The sequence below is a fragment of the Choloepus didactylus genome, chromosome 8 (assembly GCF_015220235.1).
Source record: "Choloepus didactylus isolate mChoDid1 chromosome 8, mChoDid1.pri, whole genome shotgun sequence".
NCBI classification, from domain to species: Eukaryota; Metazoa; Chordata; class Mammalia; order Pilosa; family Megalonychidae; genus Choloepus; species Choloepus didactylus.
In genome coordinates this window covers 137,027,882-137,040,370 of record NC_051314.1, presented here as the reverse complement: position 1 = coordinate 137,040,370, position 12,489 = coordinate 137,027,882, and the positions used below count along the sequence as shown (strand labels likewise).

Sequence of the window (12,489 nt, the reverse complement as noted above, 5' to 3'; positions counted from 1 at the left end):
AGGACTGAGCTCCTCCTGACCCCACACCTCCCACCAACACATCCACTACACATACATGCACACATAAATTGGAGAGCTGTTTGGAGAAATGTGTATATGGTATATACACTAGAGGGAAACCAAATCTCCAATCTAATAAGTAAGGAGAATTAATATAGACTCTCTGGAAATATTTTGTCTGCACAATAAGAGGCAAGGCTGTTCATCTTTAACAGAGGTGAAAAGGAGGAAAATGGACAAGGAACAAGGGGCCCAGCAAACTTCTTGGTCTCATCTATGGACAAAAATTGGAGAGCAGTAACATCGGGGGACCCCAAGGAAAGATTTCCATGTCATCTTTAGTTGATCCCCTGTTGACATTTTTGCTTCAGTTGTCAGCAGCCCTGAATGGGGTTTGGCTATTAGGATCTCCTGCAAGGACTGCATACAGCTGGTACCAAAGAGAGGTACCCTGGCACTCATGTCGAAGAAAAGGAAGGGTCCTCATTCAAATCACTTTTCTTGGGCAGTTGAGGAGAAAGTAAATGATATGGGGGACGTGCAGATTGAAAGGGAAGGATGTGGCCTCAGGAAAAACTGAGAGCATATGGCAGTACTTCTTTCCTTTTCATGCCCCTTTTACCTATCAAGGCTTAGTTGTCTATATTTAGCTGAGTTGTGGTGAAAGGAGCATTATATTTGAATTTAGAGTACTTTACCACATACTATCCGGTTAACTTCGATGAGTGACGTCACCTTCCCGTCATCTTCCTCATTTATAAATTGAGGATACTCTCCATATGGTATCGCTGCCAGGATTGAATATAATTCATTAGAGAATATAAAAGAGTTATTACACATGAAAGGCTCCCCATCAATGTCTTTCTTTTTTCCCTCTTTTTTTTTTTTTTTTTTCCCTGCTCTGGCAGCTGATGGAGATCCCCATTTTGTTGTGGATTTTCCCTTGAGCAAACTCACTATCTGCTTTAACATTGATGGGCAACCCGGGGACATCCTCAGGCTGATCTCTGACCACATGCATTCTGGTAAGTTCTTCTACCCTCCGTAGTGGCAGGCGGGCACCGGGCAAGGCCGTGCATATATGCCCTCTGTCCTGAAGGTGAATGTCCAGTTGTATAAGGGGATATGTCACAAATGTTCAATGAGTATGGCTGATGATTAGTTAAAGGAAGTGGACCATTTTCTGGGCTTGGAGTCAAAAAGACACATGTTTGAATCCCTGCTCTGTGACTTAGCTAGTTGTGCGGCCTTGGGCACACAATTTGAGGGCTTCTTTTGCTTCCCTTGCAAAAAGGAGATAATGATCCTTTCTCTGCCTACCTCAGAAGACTGTTCCAGTTTGCTAATGCTGCCATTATGCAAAATACCAGAAATGGATCGGCTTTTATAAAGGGGATTTATTAAGTTACAATTTTACAGTCCTACAGCCATAAAAGTGTCCAAACCAAGGTATATCATGAGTATACCTTCACTGGAGAAGGCTTCTGGCATCTGGAAAACCTCTGTTAGCTGGGAAGGCATGTGGCTGGCATCTGTTGTTCCTGGGTTGCATTTCAAAATGGTGTTCTCCAAAATGTCTCTAGGCTTAGCTTCTCAGAGCAAACTCTGGATTAGTGTCTCCAAAGCATCAGCAAAAGTCTGCTTTCAACAGCCATCTCTAAAATGTCTTTCTCAGCTGCTCTGAGTGCCTTCTGTCTGTGAACTCTTTAATAGGACTCCAGTGATTTATTAAGACCCACCCTGAATGGTGGGGTAACACCTCCAGGGAAATTATCTAATCAAAGGTCTCTCCCACAGCTGATTGAGTCATATCTCCATGGAAACACTCAATCAATAGGTTCCAACATAATCAACACTAATACATCTGCCCCCTCAAGATTGCATTAAAGAACATGGCATTTTGGGGGACATAATACATCCAAACTGGCACAAATTGGATATGAAGTTTGTTTTGTAAACTCCCAAGTGCTATAGAAATCTACTATTTATTATTATGTCTTTCCATTTTCAAAAGCTGTAATGGTAGGGAAATGCTAGGGCTCTAAACAGTTATCTGTTTGTCGATGATTTAGACATAACCCCCAGATGTTAATTACACAGCTCTGTGTGCAGTACACACCTATGTGAAACGGGCTCTGATCCCTTGAGTCCATGGAGGGACTGGGTAAAAGGGATTAGTATATAAAAAGCATTTCTTGCTAAAGTGCACATGACAGTGCCTCAGTGACAGCCATGTGGACAGCCACGCAAGCCCGGCTTTGGGAGGACAGCATTAGAGTGGGCATTCTGTACAGTCGAGCCTCATTATTTGTGAATTCCATATTGTGAATTCACCTACTTGCTAAAATGTCTTGGTAGCCCCCAAATCAATGCTTTGCTGTGCTTTCGTGGAGAAAAATTTGAGTCACCCGATGTGCACCTTCTCAGCTGAGGTCTTATTTCACCTCTCATGTTGTAAGTGTGCCCTTTTCACAAAATATTTAGTGCCACGTTTCTCATATTTTTATGTTTTTGTGGGCGATTTCACAGTTTAAAATGGTCCCTGAGCGTAGTGCTGAAGTGCCATCTAGCGTTCCTAAACCTGAGAAGGCTGCGATGTGATTACGGAGAAAACAGGTGTTCGATGAGCTTCATTCAAGCATGAGGTTTAGTTCTGTTGGCTGTGAGTTCAGTGTCATTGAAGTGGCAGTATATATTCATTAAGATGTTTTGAAGCAGAAACACATAAAACAAGGTTCTATCCTGACTGGTTGACAAAATCGTTTGTACCAGAAGTTCACAGGAACCTAACCCTGTATCTCCCCTAAAAGCAGTGGTTCAGTATTCACTGATTCAGTATTTGAGGTGATTTATAGAATACTACTACCATGAATAATGAACTGTATTTCTCAGCTCTTACCATGAATAATGAACTGTATTTCTCAGCTCTGAGAAAATGGACATCTTGGAAAGTTTGGTTACAGAGCACCCCGCAGCTGGTCAACAAGTGGGATGTAATCATTTAATGTTTGATCTCGGGCTTCCTTTCCCACCTTTTTCTCTTACCAGGGCTATTAGCCTCAGAGATGAACATTTGCTTGCTTCTCAAAAGTAAATTGTATTCCTCCGAAAGTGCCCGCCTTCTAGGGGCTGTTCTCACGGTGGTATCTTTATTCCAAAGATGCGCAGAGCCTTTTCCTTGCTCTGATTTCTCCTTTTCCCCTGACCCTTTGCCCCAGTGATGACAGTTTTCCCCTGGGATGTCTAAGAATTTGCTATTCATGATTTATTGGGAAGATTATCCCCAAAGTAGAGAAAACAAGAGTTAATTATAGAGTAGTATTTTACTATTGCAGATTGCCTCTGAGAACAAAGCACATTTAACACGCATCACCCAATTCAGTCCCAAATCCCATGTGGAGCTGTCTGCCATCTGTTTGCTGCTCAGCAGGACTGCATGGACTTCTAGGGGCTTGGTTCACAGGCCTTGCTCAAGTCTAGAAAAGCTACAGCTGCACTGATGACGGTGAATGAAAAAAGAAAGGCATTACATTTGTTGGGCAATTACAGCTTTCACATACATACATCACCTCCTGTGATCCTCACTGTAATTTTGTTAGGTAGGAATTGTAGTCCCCCATTTTACAGATGAGGACATTGAGGCTCAGTTTTTAAAAGTGACTTGTCCCAGAGATGCACATCTAGTATAAGTGGGAGAGCTTGAATCTGGGGACTCAAAAAATCCAGATCATTGCATTTTATCACACTGCTGAATGGCGTCACAAGATCTCCAAGTAGGATCAGTGGCAACTGGTAGAGATAAAGTACATGTCGGGGACATACAAGCCTTTATATCGTGATAGTCAGACACTGGAATGAAAGTAAACAGACAAAATCCCCTTTTATGATGCCCTGCCTTCCATGCACATCATCACCCTTCTCCTTTCAAGGTAGTGGTCAAACAAGGAGACAGATGGACTAACGACTTCATTCATTTGCTCATTCTCTAAGCACAGAATGGCCTCTATGTGTGAGTCAGGCTGTTTTCCAGGTGATAAAGATGCAAAGATAAACCCAGGAGAGGAAGGAAATTCTGATTAGATGCCTTTAACGTGGAAGGGGAGCAGGAGGTAGCTTTTCTAACGATGCTCTCTTCCCCTCTGCCTTTGAGGTGTGACCGTGAATGGAGAGTTAATTGGGGCCCCGGCTCCCCCAAATGGTCACAAGAAACAGCGCACCTACTTCCGCACTATCACCATCCTCGTCAATCAACCAGAGAGATCCTATCTCGAGATCACCCCCCACAGAGTCATCTTGGACGGCAGGGACAGGCTGGTTCTCCCTTGCAATCAGAGTGTGGTTGTGGGAAGCCGGGGGCTGGAGGTATCAGTGTCTGCCAACGCCAACATCACTGTCACCATCCAGGGCTCCATCGCCTTTGTCATCCTCATTCATCTCTACAGAAAGCCTGCGCCCTACCAGCGAAACCACTTGGGCTTCTACATCTCCAACAGCAAAGGACTTTCCAGCAACTGCCACGGGCTGTTGGGTAAGCAGCTGCCCCCCGCCTTATCCACACTGGGCTTAGAGGCCAGTGTGAAACCATCCAAAGGGAAGCTGATGGTGCCAATCGTTAGCTCGGTTGGAAAATTCAGTAAGAATGTGGTCATTTCTTTTTTTTTTTTTTGGTATGTTATGAAAGTCGGTCGATTTCTTGCCTTCTGATGACTTTTGAGAATAGAAATGGGGCTTTATAAGCCAGGTTCTCACTAGCATTCTGGGAAAGCAATCAAAGCATTATGGGAGAGTAATCATCCTGGTGTCTTAGTGCCTGGCCCCTTACCTCTCAGCAAGAAGACACAAATAAAGGGCAGTGCAGAGCCAGCACCAAGCCTGAGAATTGTGTTCCTTCCTCAGAAGCCAGCCACGTGCTGTGAGCGGCAGGCTGTCCACCCTGGCTGGCTTTCTGTCTTCAGTGTGCAACTTCAGGCGGGCCCCGTGCCCAAAAGTAAAGAGCGAGCTGTTGCCAGGGCTCAGTTTAGAAGGCAGGATTTCCTGGCACTTGAGCTGGGAGCCTTTATGCAGAGTAGGACTGCCAAACGCGAGCTCCCTTGCACAGATGCAGATCTGTGTTCCTTTGGTCTTAGCGTTGCCCTCACTTGACCTGCAGGATCCTGAGTCTGAGTAATGGGGGTGAACTGCACTGACTGCTTCCATGTCCCACCCCAGTGCATGTCCACTAAATGGATGGAGAGAAGGGCAACCTAAACTAAGGAGGAAAGGAGAAGACCCGACCCTTTTCCCCTGGTTTCCTGCCCCCGTTTTGTCTTCTCAACTCAGAGGGAGACTGAGCTTATCTCTATTTGTGAGTTTGGCAGCTTGCCAGTTTTAGCATCTAGCAACTTCTGGAAGTGGCAGGTCACTAGGAATAAAACCTTAGCTCTCCCTTCTACAGTCCCCCCCCCCCAAAAAAAAAAAAAAACATGTGCTGTAGCATTGATCCTGGAAAATGTGTGAATGCCTGCTGGGAGAGTCCAACCTTAGATTGTGGTCAATTAAAAACCCTCCCGCCACTGATACAATTCCTTCCTTCCTTCCTCTGGAAGGGACACATACATTCCCCAGTCACCATCCACCCAGACAGAAGTCAGATTTCAAAACGATGTTGTCTGCGTTTGACGTATAGCTGACGCTTTTCCTGTCCTCCCAGGTCAGTTCCTGAACCAGGACGCTAAACTCACAGAGGAGCCCGTGGGTCCCAGCAGGAACCTTCCAGATCCTCCATCCCCTCAGGCAGGGAAGCGGCCTGAGACCATCCTAAGGGTGAAGGGGCACCGAGTCCCAGTGGTCTGGAAGCAAAGGAAGATCTACAATGGGGAAGAGCAGGTAGACTGCTGGTTTGCTAGGAACAACGCCGCCAAACTGATTGACGGCGAGTATAAAGATTACCTGGCACCTCATCCTTTTGACACAGAGATGACGTTTGGCCTGGGAGGACCCAAGGGACTCTGAAACGAATGACCTTAATGATAAGTGTGCACAACAGGGAAATGGTCTTTGGGGATACTGTAGTGCAGCTCATCTTGTTGCTTGGATGTGCCTCATCTCTTGGCAATTAGCTGCCCTCCATAACCTACCCCCGGTGGAGTGTAGGTCTTATGTCTGCTTGAACAAAGGGTAGGGGAAGGAAGCTGGGGTGAAAGTGTTATTTCCTTCTCCTTCCTCTTCCTGCCTTCCCTCCTCCTTATCTATAGTAGAGACAGATGGTAACATCAGGGGGAGAAGAGTCATAGCTACAATCAAGAAAGTCGATTCTTGCACCAACTGTCTTGCCCATCTCGCAGCCTTCCATAAGGTGACCTTTTCCAGAAGGGAGGTTGTCATAAAATTTGTTATTCTGTGGAAATGGCCAAGTGTGAGCATTCTGCTTTTTGCCTTATACTAATGCATAAGAATCTCTCCTTTTAGTATGGCCTCATTTTCCAGCTGGGTGGCCGAGCTCTGCCTCAAGGGAATCTCTGAGCCCAGAACACAGGTCTGGCAAATAGCACATAGATTTGATTACTGTAAACAATTAAGTCCTTTTCTTTGGAGAAGATTTCCTACACTGTGATAATCATTTGCATATTTAAAAATTTATTGAAAATAGAAAATCTGTGTCCCAGACACCGATATCTTGACTTTGCCAGTGACATTCTCCTCTTAATTCCAATAAGCCACGTGCTTTCAACAAGCCGGACAACCCCACGTGGATATTTTTTCCCCTGGCCCGACTTGGTGCTGGAGAATTGACCAGTTGGATGATGAATCTTTTACTTGGACCTCTTCCGCCTTTGTCAATGATTCCTGGACTTTTTCTGGTCCTTCAGGAGGTGGTAAATCACGCTGGAGCAGTGCTGGCATGGTGGGGTGGTAGGGTGTGTGTGGGGGAGGTAGAACCTGCAGACCCTGGGTCTATCAGCCTAACTAGAGGATCAACTTGCACATTCTCGGCTTACAAAGTCCAAAACGACTTCTCACATCTCAGCATGTATGAGGGGCTTTAGGTTCAGAAGTTGAAAAAAATCTAGCCCTGTAAGAAAAAGTTTTAAGTCAGGGGGGGCTTGAAAAGTCAAGAAATGTCACCCTTCTCATTATGAACATCCTCTGGAAAGCCTGTTCATGTTATCAAAGGGCGATGAGCTTGCTAATGATGGCCCAATGCCTCCTTTTTAGCTTTTTGCTTTGCTGGTCTCCTCGGGACCCCCGAGGTGCCTAAAGCCCAATCACAGGAAGCAGATTGATGCAGGGGAGGCACTGGAGCCAAACAGGACAGAAGTAAAGATTTTGGTCAGAGAAACACACTATTTTGACGTGGGACAGATCTAAAGGCTTTGTGTTGGCTACGGCATGTAAGAGAGGCTTGGGACTGTCGGGAAGGCAGCCAGAGGGCTCTTGTATGGAATGTGAACGCGTATTTAGCACTTGGGGAGAAATCAGAGTTAAGAAAATTGTTTATCTTGTTGATCCTCCCATGGGAGACATCTGAGCAACAAAATGACATCCACATGTGCCTGTCGGACCCAGACAGCTTCTGGAGAGGAAGTTAACACTGGGTGACTTCAAAGTCCTCCTTCGGAGTCTCTATCTTTCTCTTGGTCTCATCAGCTGTAGCTGGCAGCAGACACCCAGGCTTATATTGAGCTGTCCACTTCCCAAATGCAGCTGGCTGTTTTTGTGCAGATGTGTGAAGACTACCAGCCCAAACTGCTGAAGGATGCTTTTATATTTTAGAACTAGAGAAAGAGAAGGAGCATGAGCCAGGGCTAGCCAGGGCCTGGGCAGGCTCCATGGGGGCCTGACTAGTCTCTGTGTCCCAGCTGGGCAGACAGCCCTGGAGTTGGGAGGATCAGCCCGCAGGGGAGCACTTGGAGCACTGAAGTCTTGTCCCAGTTGTGAGCTCCCACAATGCAGAGGCAGGAGGATTGCTAAGCACTGTGAGCCGCTGTTGCTTCTCCCTTATTTAAGAGCAAAGGAAAATGCTCCAACGCAGTACCCATCACTTACTCTCCTAGTTGGAAACATAAACACATAAATTAAGAGTATCCATGTTGAGCATCTATTTTGATGTTTTTGCTTCAGATAAACACCACTTTTCTCTCTCCTCTGGTGTCCCGCAGCAACTTAGTTGAAGCTGAAAGTGAAGGCTAGTTACATTCATCTCTTTTTACTGTAAAAGGGATTCACCATCTGATTTTCCTGTGTTAACCAAAGACTGATATCTGTAAGGCTGGAATCCCACACCAGTGTTAGATTTAAGGGCTTTGGATGCAGTTGAAATTCATAGTATTTTCTGTTGACCGTGTGTGCTGTAATTAGCAGGCTTTTTAGAGTAAATGTAGAGGAACGGAGAAATTCGCTTCTCAGATGGGGAAACTGAGGCAGAGTGCAACTGAGTGATTTTTCCCAAGGTTATGTGAAAGACTTTAGAGAAGGGCCAGGCCACACCTCCAGAAGTCATATTGTTCGCTCTGACTCTATCTTGTTGCCTGGACAATGCTTTCTTTTCCATGGGCATTTATAAATCAGGGGAGTTACTAAATGAGTAATTGAACAAGATTGAGAAGTATGTTGCAAGTAGAGGCGATAAATCTCAATGCCATCAGAAGAGCTCATGGTAATGAGTCATAATCTTTGGCTTACTGGGGCTTTGAGCAAGGTCACCAGCTCTAGGTTCCGATCCCCTCCCTCATCTGAAAAAGGAAGGCATCTGAATGGGTCATCTTTGAGGTTCTTCAAATAGAAGTTTTACATTCCCAAAATAAAAATGAAGGGTCGTGGGCTGAAAGTTCTCTACCCACCTGCGTAAGTGCTGTATCTTCCTCTACTTGACTTTTCAGTGATTCACTACTTGAGGCTGGGGAAGGGGGTGTTTGGGCAGAAAAACCTATCCAAGCATCCCCTCAGAGCCGGGCAGCTGTGCTGAGACACAGGGCCACTGGGAATTGGGATGAGCAGCTCAGATGGAACATCAGATATTTAATTGAATCATGTATCCTCACAGGTGTATTGGAGACAAGATTCATGCCTTTAAATTTACTTCTTGGCTAAACGGAATCAATGAAAATATGGGTTAATTTTTCCTTTCTTCTAAGCTACCCAGAATATATACAAACAACCTTGCTATAAAAAGATGGAAAGATTCTTCACATGAAAAGACCATGATCCAGCTAAGGCAGCAGAAAATAAAGTGACACAGCTAGGCAAATACTTAGAAATGTAGCTTCAAATATTTATTTTAGTCAGTTTTAAATAGCAAGTAGGGGACAAAAGAGTTTGCATTCATGAGACATTTTTCTTAAAAATTAGGAAGAGAATGACATCTGAAAACAAACAACATATCGGTGTGTTTAGTTTATGAGGGGAAATGGAATTGTGGCTGTAGAAAAGAAAACATGATTTTAACCGCATTGCTTATTTGTCGGAATTTTTGAATGACATAACATGATATGTAAATGGAGTAGCGACCTGGGAAAATAATATTAAAATAACACAAACTACTGTATAGAACAGCAAATTTATACTATTCAATCTTGAGCTCCAAAAAAACTGTCAGTATGTGGGAATGTCTCATACCCTTTGTCCATTTTTGTCTGGGAATTCTGATATCCCATAGCTATATTGTCTTCTTATCTGGGTCATTCAAAATAATCCAAGCAAACCAAATAAACCATCAAACCTTGTGCACATACTTTGATCATTATCTTGTTTGTTTTTTTTTCATTTTGGCTCAGGGACCTTTTCCCTTTTCAAGTAGCATTTCTAGCATTCAGGAATTCCCACTTCCAGTCCTGAGTTCCTGCTGGATCTTTAGATTCATGTTGATCTGTACTGAATTCTGAATGAAACAACACCTAATTAGAACAAAAAGAGACACAGAACAAGAGTGATTTATTACTGGTAGTCTGGATTAAAAAGAAAACAAGCAAAAAACACTGATATCGAGGACCTATGGTTTCTCTGTCAAATGAAGAAATTGGACTAGATAATTTCTAAGGTCCTATGACCTTCACTTCATTCAGATGAAGACACTTTCTGAATTGCCAAATGAATAAATGACAAATTATTCATTCAGTGACTCCAGTATATTTTGAGTTCAGTGTGCCAGGCCCAGGGATTCAGAGGAAAACAAATACAGTTCATGCCTCCACTGAGTTCACAGTTTGGAATAGAAGACAGGAAAAAAAATTACAAAGATTGAAATAGATGTGACAAATATCATGATAAGAGAATTTTGTAGGGGGCTGTCATTTGAGCACATCAGAAGGACAGCCAAGAAGGTAGGAAGGAGGTCAAGAAACTATTTCAAAGAAGACGAGCAGATATGGAGGCAGCCACGTAAAATATGTTTTCTATAACATTAGGCAAGTGGGAACATCTTCCACGTTGAAGCCATCTTCTTATTCCATTCAGCTTCAAGCACGGCACTACAATGGGTAACGCTTGGTGATATGCTAGGTTCCGTCTTGCCCTTGGCCTGTGCCAGACTGGTCTCTGGCCATGCATCACCCATTTCCTTCCCTTCTGCTCCCAAAGTTAGAGAGAATGCCTGGGGCAAGTCACAGCCCTCTCCAATGGGTTGGTCCATCAACAGGGCTCTATCTACTATTGAGCATTTAACTTAATGCATCTGTTTTGACCCAAGTATGTTTCCTTCAATGGCTGTTCCAAGCCTTCAGCTTTTAGGCCACAGTGCTTTGTTAGGCCACAGTGCTTCACATAACAATGCCTCCTGTTTTGCTGAGAAAATTGAAGAAGGAACACCTTCCTTTACTCTTTCTCACGTCAAAGCAACTACATCATCACATACATTGGTCTCCCCCATCCTTCTAAGTATAACTTTGCCTGCCCCCATCCCTGACTCTATCTATCCATTCTCACCTCCATCCCTGATGCCATTCCTTCTCATCTCCATCCCTGAGCCCATCCCTTCTCACCTCCATCCCTGACCCCATTCCTTCTCAGCTGCATCCCTGACCCCATCTATCCATTCTCACCTCCATCCCTGACCCCATCCCTTCTCATCTCCATCCCTGACCACATCCTTCTCACCTCCAACCATGTCCCCATCCCCTCTCACCTCCTTCCCTGACCCTATCCCTTCTCACCTCCTCTGGGTAGTTGTCTTAATGTTTCCCCCTTTTCCCTAGAATCTTCAGATCCTTACCAGGCTCTTCCTGCTTGATTTAAAATATTCCAAAAGTCTTCTCTGTTCTGAAACTATTATCCTTTGATGATGTTCTCTTGCAGCTTCTATATTTCTTTTATTTTGGTGCCAGTTGGTGTTTGGGAAATCTCTTTTTTTTTTTTCACTTCCTAGTCAGGTGCTTAACTCATCAGATTCAGCTTTTGTCTTTGCCACATTAACGGAAACACCTTTTCAGACATCACGTTCCCATTCCCAATGTCCAAATCCAGCTATGAGAGTCCCCAACCTGTACACATGACCCTGTTGGCCTCTTCCTCTGTCTTGAAAGGTGGACATTCCTTTGCCTATTTCATGTGAGTTTAAAATCTTTCCTAGTATCCTTGGCTAATTTTTTTCCTTCTGCAAACCTGTGGGCTTACTGTAAGATTCATCTTTGGTCCTTTATACTTGCTTCCCTGCACTGCCTCCCTTGGAGGTTCCATCCGCTTTGTGGCTTCAAAGGCACCTCCACAGAGATGACTCACAGATATAAATCTTCCATGTTGACTTCTCCTTTGAGGTCACTGCTATTCTGATTTCACCTCAAACCCAGGAATAAAAGCAAATGTTCCATCTTCAAAGTGTCTATGTTGATATTATAGGTATTTGGGATTGGGAGGGAAACCTCCAGCACCATCCTTTACAAGCTGCATGTTGCAAAATAAAGTGGAAATAGGTGCATGTGCCCAGTGCATTTTATGGGAGGCCAACTGAAAATTAATTTGTGTCAACAGTCTTCCTGAAAATTCTGTTAATCTACTATTTTCTGAAAACAACAGCTGTGTTTTTGAAAGAGAAGACCCAGTGTCCTGAGTGCCCACTGGGAATTTTTGGTTATATAAGTTGAAAATTAAATGTACTAAGCTATTGATATGTCAGTTACATCACTTCCTGTACTATGAGTACATACGTTATTGTAAATACATTTTCACATGCTTTTTTAAAAATAAAATTTATTTAAAATGTGTAATGGCAATATAAAAAATACAATGCTCCAGATATTTAAGTGTGAATAAATATTCATGTACTCTTACTTTAAACTTCCGTCTAGAAGTCTGCCTCATGTTGCTGGAATCTTTCAGCCATAGAGATCACATAAGCTCTTTAAATGCCTAAAAATAGAAGATTCACACAGTGCTGAAGTCCAGTCCTCTTCTGAAAGCCCACATGGAATGTTCCAGAAGGAGCAAAACTTTCCAGGGGAAGGCAGAATGGTTTAAAGTTTGAAGGACTGGCTCAAAAGTGAACTGTATTTGTGTTTGAAGAAGGCCAGACCCCAGGAA

General features: G+C 43.9%; 1 protein-coding gene across 1 annotated transcript in view; it reads left to right on the top strand.

Annotated features, from left to right (window-relative positions):
* Window positions 1-12,171, top strand: part of ITIH5 (inter-alpha-trypsin inhibitor heavy chain 5) — a 102,997-nt gene extending 90,826 nt beyond the window's left edge. The window contains exons 12-14 of the mRNA XM_037846490.1: window positions 909-1,025; window positions 4,151-4,528; window positions 5,690-12,171. Coding sequence (XP_037702418.1) covers window positions 909-1,025; window positions 4,151-4,528; window positions 5,690-5,991 — 797 coding nt within the window. The 3' untranslated portion in view covers window positions 5,992-12,171. The remainder of the gene's footprint in view (window positions 1-908; window positions 1,026-4,150; window positions 4,529-5,689) is intronic.
* Window positions 12,172-12,489: the final 318 nt, after the last annotated feature.